This window comes from Dysidea avara, chromosome 7, assembly GCF_963678975.1.
Source record: "Dysidea avara chromosome 7, odDysAvar1.4, whole genome shotgun sequence".
In the NCBI taxonomy this organism is placed as follows: domain Eukaryota; kingdom Metazoa; phylum Porifera; class Demospongiae; order Dictyoceratida; family Dysideidae; genus Dysidea; species Dysidea avara.
Window position 1 is genome coordinate 15,213,824 of NC_089278.1, and position 24,100 is coordinate 15,237,923.

General features: G+C 38.3%; 1 protein-coding gene across 2 annotated transcripts; it reads right to left on the reverse strand.

The window, feature by feature from the left end:
• Window positions 1–12,192: 12,192 nt before the first annotated feature.
• Window positions 12,193–20,377, reverse strand: LOC136260649 (uncharacterized). Of its 2 annotated transcripts, none has more exons than XM_066054473.1 (6): window positions 20,176–20,377; window positions 15,760–15,902; window positions 15,603–15,713; window positions 14,607–15,111; window positions 14,330–14,557; window positions 12,193–12,546 (listed from the first exon to the last, which is right to left on the reverse strand). In XM_066054473.1, exons 2-6 carry the CDS (start codon window positions 15,888–15,890, stop codon window positions 12,358–12,360), a joined length of 1,164 nt encoding a protein of 387 aa, XP_065910545.1. In that variant the 5' UTR covers window positions 15,891–15,902; window positions 20,176–20,377; the 3' UTR covers window positions 12,193–12,357. The 2 variants fall into 2 exon arrangements, with proteins under 2 accessions (XP_065910545.1, XP_065910544.1); XM_066054472.1 differs by having other exon boundaries at window positions 15,760–15,906; window positions 20,176–20,376.
• Between the last annotated feature and the right edge of the window lie 3,723 nt (window positions 20,378–24,100).

Sequence of the window (24,100 nt, forward strand, 5' to 3'; positions counted from 1 at the left end):
TTGTTGTAACTTCCTTCGCTATGTCAAATCCCGAGTAAATCCCGCGTTGCAACTGGGGCCAACGGTGGGGATTTGACATTCGGCTGTGTCAAATCCCCACTATAGCCCCATATATGCCCGAGGGGGGGGGGGGGGGGGGGGTAGTGGGGCAATACATTGATAGGTGCATAAGGGGGAGATATTCATGGTCCATTTTTTACTGAATGTATATACATGTGATGTGGGACTTGCTGACTCTGCATGAGTTCTTATGACCTCCACTGCTTCCTAAGCAAGAAACTTTACTCCAATTGCTCCAGCCACCCAGCTGTAATATCGGGACACATAGCTATTGTCTATTTTATGCAGGACACAGCTGAAGAGCAGCCTACTTGGCTGATACTGACATCCCTTTAATTTTACTGTAAAAGAGATTTTCAACAATTGATTATTCACACTGATCTACCAATTAGCTAAGAAAACGAATGGCTCTTCAGTACATCAGTTAACTCGTGGACAATGCTACACAGCTGCAAATTGTATTCAATAAAGATAAAGCAAAAATGCTATTTTACAAGTCAACTAGGCCATGCAGGTGTTGAGAAATTTATACCTAAAAAGAGATTTTCAACAATATTATCGAAGATCCACTTATGATTTTGTACTACAGTAATTCCACCATAGAAACATCTATGGTTCCATTGTTCAAAGGCAGCAGTAACAAGAGTAATGGGTGGAGCTATAGATATACATTATGGCCGGGCAATGGTAAAAATATGAAGAAATATGTCATTAAACAAAGTAGCGATAGATAGATTCACAACTACCAATGATACCAAATAGCTAAGAAAATGCATGGCTTTTCAGTACATTAGTTCACCCATGAACAATACTAGACACTCATGATTCAATAAAGACAAAATACAAAAATCTCCTTTAAGTCAGGTCAGGTTTGGAGACAACCATACATTATTTTGCAATATATGGTAACTTCCAACAAGTCGGATGGGATAGCTAATGCACAATAATAACAATACAGAACTAGAACTAGTTATCACAAAATTAATTGTTAGTGACTTGATGCATTTGAAATATACAACAACCATATATGACCATGCTGGCCACATCCTGCATAAGTGCAGCCATACCAACTTAACAGTTTGGTATGTCACAAGTCAGTGAATTCCACATAAGGTAATAATATATGTGATGGCACAGGTTCTTCGATAGTGACAAATAAATTCATTATGGGACTGAGCTTGTCATTGCAAAGCTTCTGTTTTACTCTCCTGTGCCAGTTAGCAGTAACAAGAAATCCATTAGATGGGGTCTACAACAGTTTGTAATGTAAGTGCCTCTATGTATAGTGGGTAGTTAAGCACCTATCAGTATTATTCCCCACCTCCCCCCTCCTGGACAAGGATGGGGGGATGGTGGAATTTGACTTTAAATTCCCTACACTTGGGGACATGACGACTGGTCAAATCCCCACACACTGTACTTTCTAATTCTTGCAGGAGGTGCATAACCTCCCACTATTTCCCTATCGGAATGCTATTGTTAATCCCAAGGATACCATTCTATGTAGCTGCAGCACGTTGATCCTCTTAGGAAGTGCCTTACATCAAATCATGCAGAAAAGGAGACGAGTGGCATGGTCCCAAGTTACTCCCATCACTTTGCTTTTTGGAAAAGGGCGCCTCTGCAAAATATGGAGGCATCGCTTTTGCTTTGCTTGCACAACTGGCACAAAATAGCATCCGATTAATGGGTGATCCAAGTGATTATGGACTACAGATTAGAGCTGATGTCAACTCCATCACAGAAGTCTCTACCAAGGTCCCTGAGAATTAAACCATCTTAATTATATTCCTGTTAGCTCATCAAATTTTAATTGAGTACAGGCCACATGGATTGTTTTTTAGACTGAAGGGAGCCATAAATGGATCAACACTAATGTGAATTCATCAAAACTTATCCTTTATATTGCAATTTATTGCAGACAATTTTTATTATGCTATCACTTTCACTCTACCTACATATGTGATTCTGAATTCCTTCAAAATGGCTTGCATATTTTGTAATGGGCAAACAAATAGCTTATGCAATGTAACCCATTGGCCATGTGCATGTCACCTTCAACATGCATGTTGACATGTGTAAGTTTACAATGTTACTGATGATGATGGTGTCAATCCTTTGGGCAGGTAACTGCAAAATGAAGCAAATGTTTTACTTGGCCTATCACAAAATGCACTTGGCCTATCACAAAATGCACTTGGCCTATCACAAAATGCACTTACTTTCATTTGAAAAATGATGGCTTTTTATGTTGGACCAATTTCCCCACAATATACAGTAGCAATATGTAATCTCAGACTGTATATGTGGGGCACATTTAGGGAGGGCTCCAGAAATCCCATTCTGAAACTTAACTTGTATAGGCTTGCCATAGCAGGAACACCAGACTTAGTTTGGCAGCACAAATATACAGGGAACAGAGCAGGGTAGTGTAGCTACAGTGTAATATGAACTTACATTGATTTCTCAAAAGTGTAGTAATGGAGAACAAGGATATGATTGAGGTACTCTTCATATGTATTCCAATAGAGCAGTCAAAAGTACTCTAATAGAACAATCATAATGGTAAGACTAACTTGAAAGAATAATTTAGTAGCTAACTGGATCTTGAGTTTTGTATGACCAGCACCATAAACCATAGTTGACATTTAGATTTAGGGAACCAATCATGATAATATTAAACATAGCTGTCCATGAAATTATGAATCTTGACATATTTAAATTTTTAAATCTATCAGCAACTGGGGCTGGGGCCCCAGACCCCTGCACATTGACAAATTTGGAAACCAGGACACCTTGGATAGTTACACCTCTCAAGTAACATGTTGTCACAGAGAGACAGACTAAACAGAGAAGACAATGTTATTCAAAAATGTAGGAGAACTTGAGGTTTTAATTCTCTCAGTTGTATCATACTGACAAATCCAAAGATATTATTATTATTTTATTATTAACACTTTCAGTGACCAGCACTGAAGGTCTACAACAACATGTGCTGTACCTGGGGAACAAGTCCCGAGAGGTGCATCAGTTACATCAGACAGTGCACACTAATGAAACAGTTTCTTTCCTAAACCAGCTCTCCAGTTGATTATCTTTTAAGAAAAATCAACACATGCACACCAGAATAGTTATTACATAAACTACATACAAAATCATTGTGTTTTATAAATGAGGTCTGTGATGGGGAAATAAGTATAGTATAAAGCAAAAGTTCAATATCACAACATGGAATTAGTAGAGATCAGTGCATAGTATTCTAATGGCCAAGATCTGCTTATTATATATATTCTACATATGTTATCTGCATGCAATCAAATCATTACCTACACTGTATGCTAATTTTCTAGAGTAAAATAGCAACGTTGGTGTTGTGCCACAAGTGTCACCAGTTCATATGAATGATATGTATCATAATAATTATTGCACAAGAACAGAACAATAATCATAAATGTACATACTGTAGTAGCCCAATTCACAGGATAACTATTTGATAATACAAATAAATATAACACAATGGTGTATATGTGCACTTGGTAATAAGATAGCACACACAATAGCAATACTGTCAATGAGTTTGGGGTAAACAGCTGCTAAGAGTACTAATAACATTGTTCTTGGTGATCACTGTAAAGGAGATCACTTGCACTTTTACATGGTATATTCATCCACTTTGGTGCATGGATCGGGAAGTTATTCCCAACACTCATACGAGCAACATCACTCAGCTCTCCGTTAGTGGCATTAACCACCTTCTTGGCAAACTCACAATCTCTGGTACGGTTCTAATGATGATATGTTGTGATGCATGGCAAGCAGCTCTACACGCGTTCATGCTAAATTTACAATAGTTACATTTTCTGCTGCATGCGTTTTTGAGATTTTCAGTGACTAAAAATTTGAGTTCATCACAAGTGGTCTACACGCATCAAACTAGTGTGAATCATTCAATGTCTTAGTACAGTAAGTACAAAGAATGGACTAGTGATAGTAAGGTTGTAACCTTGCTACTAGAGCCACCCTTATTACAAAACATTGGACTCAGCGTTGAGGTGGCCTTCATGAAGAACAATTTATGAACCTACTTGACAAGATCACTATAATGAGGTCACCCCTAAGTAAAGTTTCACAAAAATTATTACATGAGGAAACAAAGCACAGGAATGCAATGATAGTTTATTATTTATTATTACTGTGTCAACTTCGGAAGTAAAGACTTTACACAGAGGGAGACATTTATGCAAATACAATTGATTAATTTGGTCCAAGGTTGAACAGTCATTGATAAGGCTCAGCAATAAACCAAATACATGCAAGTACCACCCACTGTGATCTGCACTGTATGCTGTACAATTTCATGTACTGGTCATGTATACACAATCATTGCACATCAGTAACAGACACAATGCATTACATGCAAAAGCAACACATACCATTCTGTTGGACATCACTTCCATTCCATCACACATGTCCATGGTCTGTTTGAACCCAGTCATCTTGTAGTCATGATAATTGACCAGACTAATGGTGCTATCATCAGGACAGTTACTACCAGGTTGTGACATATGCATCGTGTACTCATCCATATGACCTATTTCAGTATCCATTCTCTCCTCCATGTCTTCACAAGATTCAGGTGCCTAGTAGAACAAACTATGGTGTTACTGTTTGGTTCATTGTAGTACTAACCTGTATCTTCTTACCCCTGTACATATCATCATTACTGATTTGCTGTAGTGGAGGACGTGGAGTAGCTTCACTTGCTTTGTGACGGTAAACCATCGCTAGAATTCTGTAAGAAAAAGTACAGATGGTGGAGCAAATCACCAAAACAGCTGAAACACAGGCTGATCAGTTGTCAGTAGCTGAGAGTGAGGTGCTGGTGATTGATGCAGTCAAAAAACAAGGGTCCACAGAGATTGTGTCAGACCAGTGCTACTCAACTCTAGAAGTTCAGGGCACACAGATGAAATTCAAGATTGACACAGGATCACAAGCAAATACAATTCCAGTTAAAATGTTCAACACTTTGCCTCAACAGCCAGTGATCAAGAGATGTGCAACAAGACTAACTAGCTATACTGGTGAGGATATGTGTGTCAAGGGCCAGTGTGTACTTAGCTGCCATGGACAGGACCTACCCTTCTTTGTGGTGGACACCAACCAAGATCTGGTTTTGGGTCTTAAAGCCTCACAAGATTTGAACATCATCAAAATAGTCCACAATGTAATCCAATTCCTGGAGTACTACCTAACAAAATATCCAATTGTGTTCAATGGATTAGGATGTCTGAGCAAAGCCATATTACATTAAAGTTGACCCCACGGTACAGCTGGTTATCACCCCAGTCAGAAACCATCCTCAGATTGTTTGAAGGTAACACTGGATGAAATGGAGAGAATGAATGTGATAAGAAAAATTGAACCAACAGAATGGGTAAACAGACTAGTAGTGGTGGAAAAGCCAAGCTTAGAATTTGCTTAGACCCTAGGCCACTAAACCTGGCGATTCAGAGAGAGCATTTTAAAATTCCTAAACTGGATGACATAGCAACAAGATTAAGTGGTGCAACAGTTTTTTCAAAGCTTGATGCGAATCATGGTTACTGGCAAGAGCCCTTATATAGTCAACACCAGTCAACTACTTACAACATTCAACAGTCCATTTGGACGCTATTGCTTTATGAGAATGCCTTTTGGCATCAAATCAGCACAAGAAGTGTGCATCAGCCAGATGTTTGGTGACCTTCTGGGTGTCGAGACAGATATTGATGACATCTTAGTCTGGGGAGCCAACACCGAAGAACACGAGCAACATCTTAATGATATTTTGAAAAGATGCGAAGACATTCATCTTACCTTGAATAAGAAGTGTCAGTTTGGTTTATTTGAAGTGACTTACATTGGTCACAGTTAACTCCTCAAGGAATTCACCCAGATCCAGAAAAGGTGAAAGCAATTTGAGATATACCGCCGCCAACAGATAAGAAAGGTGTTGAGTACCTGCTGGGAGCTATCAACTACCTTGCTAAGTTCATTCCAAACATGTCCACCATGACACAACCAATACGAGATTTGTTGAAGAAAGAAAATTTGTTTGAATGGCAGTCATCTTAAAGGCTCACCTTTGTTAAGATCAAGAATATCCTGTCAGCAGCACCTGTTCTAGCTTTTTATGATGTTTCAAAGCCTGTGATCATTACCTGTGATGCCTCCAAGTCAGGCCTGGGAGCACTATTGTTGCAAGAAGGCAAGCCAGTGACATATGCATCGAGGGCACTATCAGATGCGGAAATGCGGTATGCTCAGATAGAAAAAAAGCTACTAGCAGTGGTGTTCGCTTCCACTAAGTTTCACCAATATGTGTATGGTAAAGATGTAGTTGTTGAGTCAGATCACAAGCCACTGGAGATGATAGCCAAAAAGGCATTAGTAGCAGCACTACATATACCACATTTGTAGCATATGTTACGTAGTATGACTGCAATAACACTCCTTCCACCTGCAGTTCAAGCCAGCTATAAGGACATGGTTCTAGCAGATACTCTGTCCCATGCATACATATCTGATGAAGGAGATAATGAGGTAGAAAAAGAGTTGAAATGTGCTGTACACTTAGTGGTTAGTACAGTACTGCTCCAGTAACAAATACAAAACTGAGTCAACATAAGGCAAGAACTGACTAAAGATGACTCCATGACCATTTTATGCTCAACAACATGCAATGACTGGCCCCACAAAATATCACAGGTTCCCAAAGAAATTAGAGAATTCTGGATTTTTTGTGATGAACTCACTGAAGCTGATGGCCTGATTCTGAAAGGGGGAAGACTAGTGATACCAGCAACGATGAGAAAAGAAATTCTAATCAAATCATTTAGGCATTGTGAAGTGTAAGCAAAGAGCATGAGATGTTGTGTTTTGGCCTGGCATGAAGAAATGATTTCCAAGTGTGGCACCTGCCAGCCATCAAGTCTCCAATCTTAAAGAGCCTAGCTATGTTGCTGTCAGACCTTCAGTGCTAGTCACTGTAAAGCATTAATAATAATTATACAACCAAGTTATACAACCAAGTAGATAATAAGAAATGCGGTCAAAATTAGCTATGTCATATATCTTAATTGTTATAAATGAGTTGATTAATTGTTTCTCATCCTTGCCCACATCCTTTTTACCCCACTACCTCTAATTTCATTTTTGCTGTTATTTATTACGTGCACACTTATTTTAATGCTAAGAAGGCGGTTATCATTTTACAGCACAGCAAATGTCACTTGCACCCCAGAAATGGTGGTGAAATGTAGCTAAGTACTCTAGTTCTTAAAAGGCTTTAGCTAACCTTTATAGTAACAGACAGTTTGATTTGGAGTATTTTCTTTACTAATGAAAAATGACCTCCCACCCACATGGAACTCCAAATTGTTGTGGATGAGAAACAAGTAACCAAGTTTGCCTGCATGGCCTAAGGCCAATGAAACTTGATTACCAGTTTCTCGCTCAGATTTTTGAAAATTTGGTGCGGGCTGGGCAGTTATTACTTATTATTCATTATTTTCCAAAAGCACAACACACATCCCAAACATGAAGATTTCTGCCAAGAAACAGTGAGATCTACATTGATTACTTTTGCATTAAGTAGCTAAATTCAGGTACGTTACTAGAATATTCAGCTATTTCTGTAACTCCTAAACAAGTGATTTTTCCATTAGAATATAGCTGATTGCTCTAGTAGAATAAGAGTGACTGCTCTATTAGAATATTTCGATGTGAAATACCAATAATGAAATTCCATGCGGGTGTAGATCAAAAGCATGCGGGCGATGACGCGAAACACTACTGAATCAAGTATCATTGGTCTAATGACTGATGAATTAATTAATGAATTAATGCGGTGCGTGAAACTACAAGGCGTACAGACATGCACTAACCCATTGAACGAAGGCACAAACGTATAAAGCTTGCTCATTTTCGGGCTGGTGACTAAAAAGCCGTGTTATTCCATACAACGCACACTACACTGAACAGTTAATTAAGCCGGGCGGCCACGCCCGACACAATACGAAGGAAGTTAACCATGCCAGCTGCACAAGACAAAAGAGGAAGAAGATTAATAGCAGTGCGTTTGTTTGTTTGTTTGTATTGTATTTTATATTATCCTTCCACCTGGCTGGCTAGCTAGGCTCTGGTTGCATGGCTTCAGTAATTAGCTAGCTTAATTGGCCACTATTCAGTGTAAACAGCGTGCAGGGTATGTACAAGTGTTTGCTTGTATTGCACATTTTGCTTTACCTGGCTTACTAGGCTCTGGCTGGCTTGGCTGTCTTTCTTTTATTTATCTGGCTCACCTGGCTTGGATGCTCTTAGCTAACTAATTATTTCAGTGTAATGCACAGAACTCAGTCAAACATGGGTGTATATGTGTGCATATATAAATTGGACAAATTGTTTGTAAATTCATGTAAACTAGAAGAAATAACTACTTCTCTTGGTAGAGAGTTCCATTCATGTATAGAGGCTGGCAGAAATGAGTGATGATATGAGTTTATCCTTTGCCTAAACCTTAGCTGATGATCACGAGTTATTAATCCAGTTGGGTGCAGATAGGAGTTAAAGTTAACTTCCACTATCTTATGAATAATTTTATAGAACATAATAAGTCTTGACTGAGTCCTAACTACTACAGGGGCATATGCAGGTATTTTGAAAAGGGGTTTCCACTACAGCTAAGTGACTGTTATATTAGAGTAGTTTATATTGCCTGACTGCATTATTAGAGTATCTCGATCTTTCACCAAAGTCATAATTCAGAATAATGCTATAAGCGTTGCTATCAGGTGAGAAACTATTATTTTACTAAGATAAAAGTTTTAAAATGTGTTCTGTTCCATGATAGATTTCAGATTCTGGAAACCTGAAGTTTCAATTTCTTAATGTTTCAAGTGGTGTGTAATCCAAAGGGGTTTCCTGAAACCCCCCTCGGTACGCCCCTGACTACTAGCTACAGTATTGTGTATCACCTACAAGTTGTGTATACATATAGTGTGCACCCATCACTCCACACTACTGATGAACCCCATTTAGTTACCAGTGACCTCTAGTTGATATTGTGCTGTATATTGGCTACATAGTTGAATAATTTCCATCTTTGGTGATGTTGCCAATAATGTATTGCTGCATACAATACTACAATAATGTATAGCTCTCTCCTCTATGTTTTGTATGCATATACTGTGTGCACATCACAATGCCATTACTACATCAATGATGTACCGTCACTTAGCTACTGGTGGCCTAGCCTCTAATTGAACAGTCACTCTGCAGTGCAATTATCTAATAGAGCATTCACTGTTCAAATCATTACTGCGTATGATTATTTACAAACGTTGTTAGCTTTAAGAGCATCCAAAAATTCCTACTATATTCTGTAGCATTTTATGCAAAATTCTCAGCTTATTGGACTGAAGCTTATTCCTTGCTTGATTGTTGTATTAGAGTATGTTGAGATAAATACCAGGGATAAACATACTAGATGGTGTTTATGATGATGATAAATACAATATTCTTTGAAAAACTGTTTCCTAGATGTACTGCATACTACTGTAAGTAATACAGTATGCCCCACTTAATGCACTAATTAGTCAACTTTTCTATATATCATATTTAGGCCAACAATTGTAAATTGCTTGTTTCCCATCCTAGTCAGGCAAAAAATACCATGTGGGCGGGCGGTTATTATTTATTATATTGTTAAAATCTATTATTTACTATTAAAGGGAGCCCATTAACTCCTAATTGCCTTTTCTCTCAGATTTAGCAGAGGTGTAAGACTTGTTGTGATTTCACTAGGATTCATCAAGATTCAAATCGCATAGAAGGTTAGATTGGAAGTGTTGCAGACCCCTCATATTCTCTGAGCATGCAACCGCCAAATCTTAAAGGCTTTTATAGAGTTTGCTGGCTGGGTGTATCATGCTTGTGGTCATAACACTAATTTAGCCATCAACTGCAACAGTACAAATTTTCCATATGTTCCACACACATTATAACAGATTGTCAGATGAGTGGGACTCCTGTTCATTAGTGTATCTCGTGCAAACAAACAAAAAGTGTATCTCATTCACCAATGGCTACTTGAAGAGATCTGCTGCAGCCTAAGGTTGGAATGGATTCAAACTATGTAGTTATCCATGCTTTTTGGCACTAAACAACATCAGAAACTCGCTACCTATCCAATAGCTAATTGTAAAACTTAAGTGTTGACAGGACACCAAAATGTCCCGATACGGCACCAATGGTGATAATGGTGTCCGGGGGACACTTCAGTTTTTACAGTGCATGTGCTCACATAGTACTTATAAACAAAAATAATTAGATCATGTGACTATCAAATGCAATAATAAATTTGCACGCAGCTCTAAAATTACCATGCGGGCGGGTGACAGGAAACAAGGAATCTAGTATATGCTAGGGTTGGGCGGTACTGGTAATTTCTACTTGCGGTTATTGCGACAAGGTGACTGTGTGATAATAGACGATATGCATACTTTATTACTCGAACGAAAAATGATCAATTAAGCGTAGACGGCGCAAAACTTGACGATAACTTAAAAGCGGAAGTTTCATACAAAAGTATGGGGAGCAAATGCGGCTCAAACTATAACTCACCAGTCGAGCTAAGGACAGGCCATCTTGCTTGCCATACACTTCTTTTGCATGGAAAGAAGTGTATGGCAAGCGAGATGGCCTGTCCTTAGATCGACTGGTGAGTTATTGCTCGAGCCGCATTTGCTCCCCATACTTTTGTATGGAACTTCCGCTTTTAAGTTACCATCGAGTTTTGCACCGTCTACGCTTAATTGATCATTTTTCATTCGAGTAATAAAGTGTGCATATCGTCTATTGCAATTATTGCCATGTCTGGTAAGAGAATATGTTATCAATCAAGATTATTTATTTAGTGCATTATTATGGGCCTACAATATCCAAATAAGATACTGAAATGTAATTGTAGCACAAGGTGCTGTCAGACCTTCAGGTCCAGTTCTCTAGTCTGTACTCAGTCCTGTAGTCACCATAAAGTACTAATAAGTTAGCAATTATGCAGAAAATGTAATAATATTGCACAAACGGTATTGCAGTATTTTCAAAATAGCTGCGGTACTCAGTATTGCACACCGTAATATTACATTCAGGCGATAATATTGAAATATTGCCTAACCCTACTATATGCATGTCCTACAGTATTGTAAGCAACTATTTGAAACCATTTTTGTATATGTTCATTATAATCAAAACTAGAGACACTTGGGGAGCAAGCTTAAGTTGGTGAGACTGAACTATGAAAGTTGACGTGTATGATAACTAACACAGTACAGTGAAATCTCGTTAATAGGGCCACCTTTTGGACCCACAATAAGTGGCCCTATTAGTGAGTTGGCCTTATTAATGACAACCTCATTAATCTGGCCATAAACAAAGTGGCTTATTATAAAGGTTTTCAACAAATCCTTTCCATGAAATTATGAATCTAAAAACATTCAAAATCTGTCAGTGGCTGGGGCTATGTCCCCAGACCCCTATACCTTTAACTCAATGACAAATTAGCTGGTGGATAGCTACACCTCTGGTGTTGTCACCCAGATTGTATGATATATGGGGAATAACAAGTACTGAGAGGTGTATCAGTTACATCAGACAGAGCACATGCACAGCTTCTTTCCTAAATTAGTCCCTCAGTTGATTATCTTCAAAGCAAATCAATTAACCAGAAAAGTTATTGTATACACAACCATAGTGTTCTGCACATATAAATGAGGTCTGTGAGGAAAACGGTAAATGACAAAGCATAAGTTCATTCAGTGTGGAATAAATTAACAGTATATAGTATTCAAATGGCCATAGAAAAGGTAGTCCTATATGTTGACTCCCTGCCACACAGGCTTTAATATTAATGGTGGTATTATCTGCAACCAAATGTTACACTGTGACACCTGTATTACAATGCTATATATGCTAATTTTCTAGGGTAAAAATAGGACTATGTTGGTGCTGTGCCACAAGTGTCACCAGTTCACACTGATGATAATCATGTGACAACAGAACAACAGATAGGAAATGTACACAGTAGCCCAATTCACAGGATAACTATTTGATAATACAAATAAATATAACACAATGGTGTACATGTGCACTTGGTAATAAGATAGCACATACAATAGCAATACTGTCAATGAGTTTGGGGTAAACAGCTGCTAAGAGTACTAATAACACTGTCCTTTGTGATCACTGTGAAGGAGATCACTGGCACTTGGTACGTGTAACATTCATCCACTTTGGTGCACGGATCGGGAAGTTATTCCCAACAATCATACGAGCAACATCACTCAGCTCTCCATTAGTGGCATTAACCACCCTCTTGGCAAACTCACAATCTCTGGTACGGTAGAGATAATCCACAGCACAGCTCTCAATGTTGTTCATCATAGGCTATAAGGGAAAAGATCTATTTTTTCACAAGGAAGGGAGAGTGTTTAAGGCTATGCTGTATACATCACTAGCAAGGCTGCATACACACAGCTTTTCAATCACTAGCCTATTTTCTGTACTTATCAAATGGTACGGTAGTACCGCTTAAGTAGGGATCGCAGTGAAAATTTCGTGCGCCACTCAAAATTCTGCCTTTAAAAATTATCCTAACAACATGAAAATCACCTTTATGGAATAGTACTAGTCCATATAATACATAAAACAACATTTAATACAATAAAACACTTACAGGTGGCCGATATAAAATTTTAAAGAATTTCCGAAAACTCAAATTTTAGTCTCACTGACCAGTCACAAGGCTAGAGGCCAAATGAAATAGCACACGGCCACCATTTTACGCCACAATAATAAACTCACCAGTGGGATGTGCCTTTTGGGGTTCCAACAAGTGTAGGCTCCCTGCGCCTTGTCTTTTCCTTAATCTTCAATCAGGCTGTTTGTCTTCTTCATCCAACAAAACCATATCGAGGCGTTAATTTTCCGTATCAACACTTTCTTTTAGCAGCATATTTAGACACCACAAAATTATTTCAGAGTTGGATTTCAGACAGTCCCAGTGCTATTATAAGAGGTACACTTGCTAGATATCTGCAAGTTCACGATTGGGATCCCGTTCGCGATAGGTTTGTGACTACACCCATCAAATAAAAATCTAGGTGGACTAATAGTGATAGAGTATGGAGACCATACCTCTTAACCAATCTAGCTGTTTACTTGACAGTAAACAAGATGACCTCACCCCTTATTGGTCTAGCTAGCTGCACATCTCTTGGCTGACTTGAGATATACTCTAATACAACAGTCACTCTAACACAACAGTCACTCTAACACAACAGTCACTCTAACACAACAGTCACAAGTTACATTGTAGCTAGCTGTGCTACAACTAGTATTTTTTTTAAATGTTGATTTAAAATGAAGTAGGGATCTATGCAATAAAAAGTAGTGAAACAGGAGATGAATGAGCATAGCTCATCATCTGTAACAATTATTTTGCTCAATGCCAAAGTAGGGACTTACCCACTGAGCTATGCTGTAATACCATCATTCATCTCTTGTTTCACTACTTTTGTTGCATAGATCCCTACTTCATTTTAAATCAACTATTTTTAAAAATACTAGTTGTAGCACAGCTAGCTACAATGTAACTTGTGATTGTTGTGTTAGAGTGTGACTGTTGTATTAGAGTATATCTTGAGAAAAACAATTTTTTTTAAAATACTAGTACTAATGGTTCACATTAATTTAACATGTGCAGAGCACTTGTAAAAAAATTGAGGCCAGTGAAAATCTCAAAAACTCATGTAGCAGAAAGTGTAGCTATTCTAAATTTAAATTTAGCATGAACGTGTATCTACCACCACAACATCTCACAACATCTCACAACATAACGTCATCATTACTAGAGCTACCCTTATAACAAAAATTGGCCTCAACATTGAGGTGGCCTTCATGAAGTACAATTTGAGACCTACTTGACAAGGTCAATATAATGAGGTGATCTTATTAATGATGTCACCACTAAGTAGAGGTTTCACTGTATTACATGAGGGAACAAAGCTCAATATACTAATACATATAAAATACTACACAGTCATTGATAAGGCTCAGCAATAAACCAAATATGGGTACAACAGTGATCTGCACTGTATGTTGTACTGCATCTCAGGCACTAGTAGGTAACTGATCACAGCACATAACAAAGATATGCAAACTGTTATACCATCCTGCTGGACATCACTTCCATTCCATCACACATGTCCATGGTCTGTTCAAACCCAGTCATCATATAGTCATGATAGTTTACCAGACTCATGATGGTGCTATCATCAGGACAGTCACTACCAGGTTGTGACATACGCATCGTGTACTCGTACTGACATCCCATGCGACTCATTTCAGTTGACATCTCATCCATTCTCTCCTCCATGTCTTCACAAGATTCAGGTGCCTAGTTGAACAAACTATGGAGTTACTATTTGGTTCATTATAGTACTAACCTGTCTCTTTTTCTTACCCCTGTACATGTCATCATTACTGATTTGCTGTAGTGGAGGACGTGGAGTAGCTTCTCCTTTGTGACGGTAAGCCATCACTAGAATTCCCCTTGAATTGACAGCATTGTCTGAACAGAACTTAACATGTAACCCATCAGATGACATCTGGTTACTGATGTCAGGCCTTCTACTACCACATAGTGTCATTTCATTTCCTCCCATGGAAATCTTCATATGGTCAGGACACTGACAGGCCTCGTCCTCACAATCAGTAGCATTCTGCAGCATCTGGTCAACTACACGATAAGTAACCAGACCTTCATTGGCAATATTCCACACACAAAACATGTTGTTGGGATATTCTCTGTATCCAAAATAGTTTGGGGAATTAATTTGATAAATAGTACCAAACTCTTCTGCACGCTGGCTAATCTCTTTATCTGGGGTGCGTGATACTAGTTTACAGTCTGGAATTGAAACATTTGCCTTTCGAGTGATACATTTCTCCCTACAGAAAAAATCAAAACATTCAATCAGTGCAAACTATAACTACAGTTCACACACAAGTTTCACTCTAGTTGTAAAGTTTTTGAATAATGTATGAAAACCGGTATCACTGATAGAGAAGTTTAAGTGCCCTTCATTTTTTTTTAGAAATGGAACACAGTTTTACTTTACTTTGTTCATATTTATGTGTCATTAGAAACCTGATCATGCAAAACATGAGACCCACTAGTGTTGCATCTAATAGTGTCTGTCATGCTCGTAGTCTAGTTTTGCAACCTACAAACTGTTGCTCGTACTTTGAAGCTATCAAAGTATTCAGCTTATAGAGAAGAAAATTCAGTTTTCTATTCCTTTAGGTAAATATTTTCATTACTAAAATGACAGAATTTGCTAATATACAGACATCATTAAACTATCTCTCTTTAATATTGCTACTATAATAGTGACACAAGGAGCCTCTTTTTTTGCTATCCCATCAACTACAGAACTTACACATAATTACAGCCTCCAAAGCCATCGTCTTTGCAAATACTCTTGCATTCCCTGACTTCTCTTCCTGGCACTATCTTGTTGATTCTTTTCACTCTAAAACATGCCATTCTCCTACAACAAACAAGATCAAAACATGATTAATTTAAACTTGGTTTACCCTTCATCAGGAAACAGATCTTTAGAAACACGACAGTATCTGCATGGGATGTAATTTTCACCACCAATGTTGATCTTGTCACTAGCCAAGCAAATGGCAAAGAAAATGCTCAACACTACCAATCTCAGCATCACTGCGCACAACTACCTTTGTAAAAAACAACACACAAAAATATAATGTTAGTTGTACACATTGTAAACGTGGAATATAAATCAAAACTTATGACTCAGTCTGACTATTTTAATCACTGATTACATCTCTCTGATCTAGTTACTTATTGGTGACTGTTTATTAGAGTGAGGGGTGTAGATTAAAAGGCATCTTGGGAAAGTTGCAGTAGTACGGTTGACTTATGTAAAATATCTTTTGCCATATAATGACTATTACATGATCATGGCTTGAAGATTCTATACACACTACAACTCATACAAATTATTTCTAGCCACCTTCAATTTTAACAAACTGGTATTACAAAATTTTCAGAATTCAAATAAAACAGCATGTAATGTATTTTAAAGCGTAGATGAAAATAGCTATAAACTTTTGCAACTTGTTTTCAAGTGATTTTAACCTGCCTTGCAAGCAATAGGCAGCAAATGTCTGAATAATTAAAGAAATGCTCCATCAGCATATTGTTTACATCATGACGCTTGATTAAGCTGTTTAAGTCTATTACTCATTTAAAGACGTGAAAATTAATATATATTGGTGGACCATTTCTAAAACCTGCTGTAATATTGTGCTCCTGAAGGATAGTGAGATACAGCTGCACATAATAAACACTATGTAGTAACTTGAGTCTGTGTATCAAAACCAGGTGATTGATCAGAGTGTAACCATCATGGTTATCAAAGCACTATGCAGCTATTGCCAAGAGGCACATGTCTAATCGTCTGCCACACTGTTGTGCTGCTGGGAAGAGTCTGACACATTAGGCTGTATTTTAGGTGCCTATATGTATTAGCTCAAATCCTGCTGTTTCCTATAAAAGTGTGTATAATTATGGTTATGTAATGAGATGTGAAATAACGTATGGTTGAATGGCTTCAATACTAACAGGATGCCCCTTTAAGTAAGCAAAGCAACTGATGTGATACTTGTAAGTTTTCTTACTGCCTATACTGATGACTGTGCAGTATATATAGTTCAAACCATTAAGTTATTAGACACAATAACAGATGGACAGGTAACATTTAAGATGTTATTGGAATAACTACAATATTCTGGGAAATTTTTAAGTATATACTTAACTCTCCATTCCAATAACATTATACCAATGTAATTACACTGGTTGTACCGCTGCAATTAATCAACAAACCAAATACAAGTCTTCCCAGATGTTTCATACATTGCCAAGGAGCTGCATGATATTACCTTGCTGTTTGACATGATGATAATAGTCCATGATCAATCCAACTACATATTTCAAGGAATTAATTTTTGATGTTTTTGCTATTTTACACTAAACCCTTAAAAATTCATCTTTATTAACAGTAGGGTTATCATCAAGTATAGCGAGTATCTATAGCAGGGCAATAGTTTTAGTGTTCATGGTCATTTGCTAAAATTTTACTTATGAGGATTTTGAAGCCATGATAAAAAATTTTATTACAGGTTACATGGTGCTGAAAGTTCATCACCAAGTACTCAGAGAAGACATATGATAAAATGGTATGTGATTCGAAGCTAGGGCACATTTAGCTGCATGTTTATCAAACTATGGAATATGAAGTTTAGCTAGCAAGTTGCCAGCAGAGGGTCTAGTAAAGTTCTGGCAGGTGATACAAAAGGCAACCAACACAAATAATGCAACAGCAGCAGCACCACCACATACCCACTGAATTGAAACATACTTTCATTCTACCTTAAAAGAACTGATTTGTACTTCTATTGCAATATTGGCTACATTGCACCTGTGTACATGCTATCATTCAAAGTGAGATTTACAATAGCTTCCTGAAATACAGTATAGACCCTTTGCAGGTGAGCTGCTGCCATAGCAACATCCACCATCTTGGAGTACATCCCATTTTGCAATCCTGATAGCATTACTTTCTATAAGAGTAAAACAATATCCAGGAAGTAGAGCTTCTTCTTCTGCATTCCACAGCAAAGGTTGACCAGGTTAAAAGTACGCTCTCCCCTACGCTATCAGAGTTGAAAAATGGGTTGTACTCCAAAGGGTGGATGTTGCTATGGCAGCAGCTCACCTGCAAAGGGTCTATAGCATACTTTTACCTTAGGCACCCTCAAGAATCATGCATATACGTCAGTCTTTGAGTCTCTGATTGCTTATTTTGTGTTACTACCTTGCATGAAATTATAGATGCTATAACAACCCACTATAGGTAAAACGTGATTGTATATTCATCTCCTAAAATATTTTTTTGCTAAAAGTTTGAAAACTTTGTTCTCAATTCTGTTTATGACATTATATGACAATGCTCTATCAACGAAATTTCTAAAACTATCAAAACTGTCATGCTTTTCAAATGTATGACTATCATTGAGCTATATAAGTCATTGCATAGTTTGTCACAAACGTGTAAAACCATGCAGGTATATGCAGGCCTGCAAATTCAGTCAGTGCCAGTACTGTTGCCGCAAAATTTGATCACTTTCCAGTAGGAGCCATATAGTATGAACCACTCTGACATATGTACATGCACACATACATACATGCACACATACGTACATGCACACGCACGTACGTACAAAGCAAAAAAGCAAAAGCAAAGCCTCCGGCAGCCATGCGAAACATAGCTATTGCCGCCCATTGAACCAGCACTGGGATGCCTATGCACCACTCAGGCACTTGAGCCTTGTGCAAGCAAATCCTCCTGGGGCAGGGCTAGTAACCTGCAGGAGGACTGTCCAGGTCTCATGGAGAGGTCGCGGAACCTAAAGTTCCACAACAACCCCAACACCACTAAGTGAGACAAGGACAGTTGGGAATTTGCTTCCCCAGGTACCCATTGATGTTATAGCTGGATGGGCTGCTTCCCCAGTTGACACCAGCCACAATTTAAACAGCTGAGTAGACTGGAGCAGTGTGAGTAAAGTTTCTTGCTCAGGGAAACAACAACAACACCAAAGTGGCTTAACCGGGAATCGAACCTGGGACCTTTCGATTACCACACTGATGCCCTAACTACTTGGCTATGCTGTCTCGCATGTATGTATGTATGTACGTATGTATGTATGTATGTATGTATGTATGTATGTATGTATGTATGTATGTATGTATGTATGTATGTATGTATGTATGTATGTATGTATGTATGTATGTATGTATGCATGTATGTATATGCACATACATACATGCACATGCATGTTTTCACGTGGCTGTTTACAAAAATTAATGTGGCAACTGAGTATAATGAGATAATGGCCATTGGTGCCAATGGTTTGTGTAAACATCAAACCCTATTGATAGTGTTGTATTGTACGCCTGTTACAAATACCATCAAGTGATATATACAACTAACTTGATTTGTACACAGCAGACATAACATTTCTTAATGAATATAGTCAAATTGGCACCAGAAAGAAACTACCATAGCCATTGTGTCTGACCAACATTAATAATATGTGTACCCACCTAGCCTATATCAGCTATGTGTACTTCACACCATCTGAGTATGATAACTAGCTAACTGCATAGCTTTGTTTCTAGTAGCTTCAATTTGATCGCACAGATAGCTACAAGCCATTAATGATCACATTGTCACAAATACACATGTACATAAGGCCAGGCAAAGTAGATTCCTTGTTTCTCATCAGCCTCCCGCTTTTACCAAAACACTGCCGCCTCAACTTTCACTACATTCTAGTATGACATGCCCCCTGTTTCGCACGTGATCTTAACACACGTGATGCACCTTGTGTTAACAATGACGTTTGTTTGTCTCACTGCTGCCGTAGATGGGCAGCTGTGTAAAAATGTTTATATGATTTTTCAATGACATGCTTCTTGTGACATATGGTATTAAAAAAAATGGAATTAACATGATGCCATAATGAATGCCCGCCCGCATTAAATCGAGGAAGTGGCTGATGAGAAACAAGGAATCTACTTTACCTGGCCTAAGGTTAGGAGACTCATGTGTCACGTAGTCAGATTTAGCTTAAGTATCTAGCTAACGTGCTAGAATGTTGTAACACCTAATGTGAACTAATCTCATTATGACTGCAGATAACTTGTTGTAATTGTGCTGACGCCCTTAACCACTCGGGAAATCCCAACGATTAATAAATATTTTAACACGCAATTAAGCGAAAAATCAGTACAGCGCCTCTCCATCAGTATCAGCTGTTATGTTAGTTATATTGCACATGTACACAAACACAAACACATAAACACAGAAAAAACGCAAACGGAAACGCCCTGAAAAGCGTTCTTGCCACGTGACGTACCACGAATGTCGAGAGGAATGTAACTGTTCTCTTCTAGATAGCTAGCTACGAGCTCCAAACCAGTTCTGCAAGTACTCTACAGTGGTTTTGCTGCTACTCTTGTTCAATCCTGCTGCTGCTGCTGCTGCTGCAGTAGATCCTGACCAGTTCTTCAGTCGATAACACTACACCGATGTGGAAAAAAACTTCGACATTTATCCTAAGCGGCACGAGTGGGAGTCTAAACAAAAGAAACCACAAAAATCCGCCAGTTTCTTGGTTGTGGCGTGTAAAATTATTATAACATTGTGGTCGACGGTGTGACATCATATGCCGAGCTACCAGTCATGTTACATGGCACAACGATTGCTGTTGTATCCTCAGCAGGAAACTGTATTACATAGCCAGCTAGCTACATTGCTCCATTCTCTACCCAGCTGCAAATTCCATGTCACACTTTATAATTTGCAGCTGGCAGTTAGCACTGAATTTTTTTGAGCACATAAAAAAGTAAGCTAAATAAACACAAAACAAACAACAGCATTATAAGAAAAGGAAAGTCTTTGCCTTGCTCAAACAGTAGGCAGACTGCCCAATCCTGTGATGATGGAATTGTTCTCATTACAGATGCAGCATTACCACGCTGAACATCAATAACAATCTTCTGAGTCAAAAATTGAGTGGCTCTATTATCTCCAGGCTGCTCCATTACCTGGAACCTATCCACTGCACCAATGAACATGCACATGATTTAGATCAGCATAAAAATTATAGGAATTTAGGTATTCTATGAGGAACAGATCAGCACATCCATTTTAAACATTTTCCTGCACGTAGCTACGTAGCTAGCTGCCGGCCAAGTGTCCAGAGTACCTGCCACCAAATTCTTGTTGTGTTCACATGTATATGTCACAATTTTCTGCACTGGTGTAGTAAAGCAACAATGAATAAGTACTATACGGGTTAGCTGTTGTTAGCTGATAAACGGTGTCGTGTCATATTATAGTCATAGCTCATTTCTGGTACCAGCAGTGCATAGATGGTATCCCTGGCAGACAGACTTGTTACGTGTGTAAGCTGATTCAATCTTTCCTTAGTTAGCTGCATAACCAAACGTTAATGATGGTATCTATCACCATTGAGCCTTAAGTACCAATAAAGGAATTCCTCTTGATGAGCCGCCAACATTACTGTTTGAAAATGATACGCTAGCTAGTAAAATATAAGTACTAGCTATAGGAGTAATACTATTCCAGCCATGGAACCTAGCTGTGGCAGAGAATACAGACAAATTTGTATTAGATTCCACAAATTTCTTTTTGCAAGTAAACTTAGCAACCACAAAAGTGTTCCATGAAATTTGATGTGAGCACAACCTGCAAAATTCCCCTTGAATGTTAGGTGATATAAGGTAACTTCCAACAAATTGGATGGGATAGCTAATAATACAGAATTAGAACTAATTTCCCAACATTAATTATTATACTGACCTGATCTACATAGATATCAAATGACAGTTACCTTATATGGTCATTTAGCCTACTAAGTGCAACCATATTAGTTACAATTTGGTTAAGTAACACAAGTTTGTACATTCCCTGGGTTCATACACTTTCTGTATAGATTGAACCATTGTATTTATTAAGTTATAGTTAGCTGATAGCTTATGTATGTACGAAGCCCAAATTTATTTTATTAAATACATCTTCAAAAATCATATATTTGTCAGTTGTTAATATGAAAACACCATATTGACAAGTCATGACATAACTACCCAATTGAATGTATGGGTCACTTATGTTATGGATGATCCAGTACATTAGCTGTTGTGTATATGTACTTGCATCACAGAACTGCTAACACATAATTGTACATGTGTTTGTGTATAATGCACATGAACATACACACACCACACCTATGTACACACACACACACACATACACACACTCACACACGCACACACACACACACACACACACACACACACACACACACACACACACACACACACGCACGCACACACACACACACAAGCAAAGCGAAGCAAACACATGTACATGTGCACATACACACACTGACAGCATACACACACTGACAGCAACACACACACACACACACACACACACACACACACACACGTACATGTACACATACACACGCACGCACACACGCACGCAAAAGCAAAGCAAAGCCCCCAGCTGCCGCTACGCGGTCACACTGCCCAGTGGCCAGCACTGGGGCACCTGTACGCTACTCAGGTGCTATGAGTCAGCACAGGCATGCCCTCCTGGGGCAGGATTAGTAACCTGCAGGAGGCTGTACCATGTCTCACAGGTGAAGGTGTGGGCACCCGAAGTCCCACCTAGACCTTCAACTGCTATATGTTGAACATTTACTTCCCCAGTTTACACCAGGTACTCATTGATGTTACAGCTGGGTGGGCTGCTTCCCTAGTTCATACATGTTTGAACATTACAAAAATATTCAGTTGGGAGATTGACCATTGGAAGTACCACTATAGCTCTACAGACAGCTCAGCACAGTCTGTATATACGTATGTGTGTGTTTATATTATTGGACAAGCTATTTTGTTATGCTAAAACAGTCAAGGAATAGCTTCCATGCTTTCATTTTGCAAGTAAACTATATATGCAGCCACTAAAGCGTTACATGAAGTTTGATATTGTGGAAAAATTCCCCTTAGGTGATCTAACGAGGTTGATGGGATAGCTAATGATAATTATACAGAACTAGAACTAACTTCCCAACAATAATTATTACTGTCCTGATGTGTATGAGATATCAAATGACAGATGGTCACCCAGCCTACTAAATGTAATCATATCATGCTCAGTTACAGTAATGAGTAATCTTATATGTTACAAATTTGTAAAATTCCTGGGTTTAGATACTGGTCAGAATATAGTGTCAGTGGACATTTTAGTAAGTTCCTATTTGTCTACCCATATAAGTAGTGTCTGGTTCATGGCAGTCATGTAAACAACATACCCAACAGAGAGAGTATATTAATTATGAATGGTCATGTCACTAGTTTACTTTCCCTCAACAGTGCTCATGCGGCAAATCCAACATGAATCAATGTCTGACTCAGCTCATAATTACAAGGCTTCTGTGTTAATGATAGCAATTACATTTCATGTGTAATCCATGGGGACTCTATTTACAGGATTCTGCAACAGCTTGTAGTGTAGGAGACACTACAAGATCTCTATTCCCCTGTGTATTATGATATAAACCAATAACCATAGTTACAGCTACATGCTGTCTGAGCGTGCATTTCTCTACAAAACAACACAATCCCCAAAACAGCACAACCACAGCTCTTAGTCCTCTTACAAAACAAAATTTTCCTGAAACGCAATTCCTGCAAAACAAAGTCAGGTTTGGCAATTGAAATGCATATGATGTCATATATCTAGTGTCCTATGATAACACAAATAACATTTGGTAATTTATTATGAATGGCATGTTCATCCAGGCATCTGGCAGCTGTGATTCAGTGTAGCTACTTGGTACTATGTAGGTTTGTAAAATGCTGCATTGCAACACAACTAACATTTATAGTACAACTTTATAATTCTTTTGAAAGTTGTAAAATTTTGACTCCAGCTACATATCATACAGTTAACTGTATAGTTAACTACACTGAGGTGTTTGTTCAGAGTAAACCTTAGAAGTGTACTTAGCTACTGTAATGTAAAAACTTCAGTTAAGTGACCAAAAGTAATATAGTAAACTAAGTAATATAGTAAACTAAGTAATATAGTAAACTAACTATTCATGACTAGATGTGACCAACAGATGATTGGCTCACCTAATAGTTGATCACTCTAATACTTGTCAAACACATATCAGACATGTCAACAAAGTCATTGTGGTCAATATTGAAGCAGACATGACAAGACATGACCAACACATGCTTGGC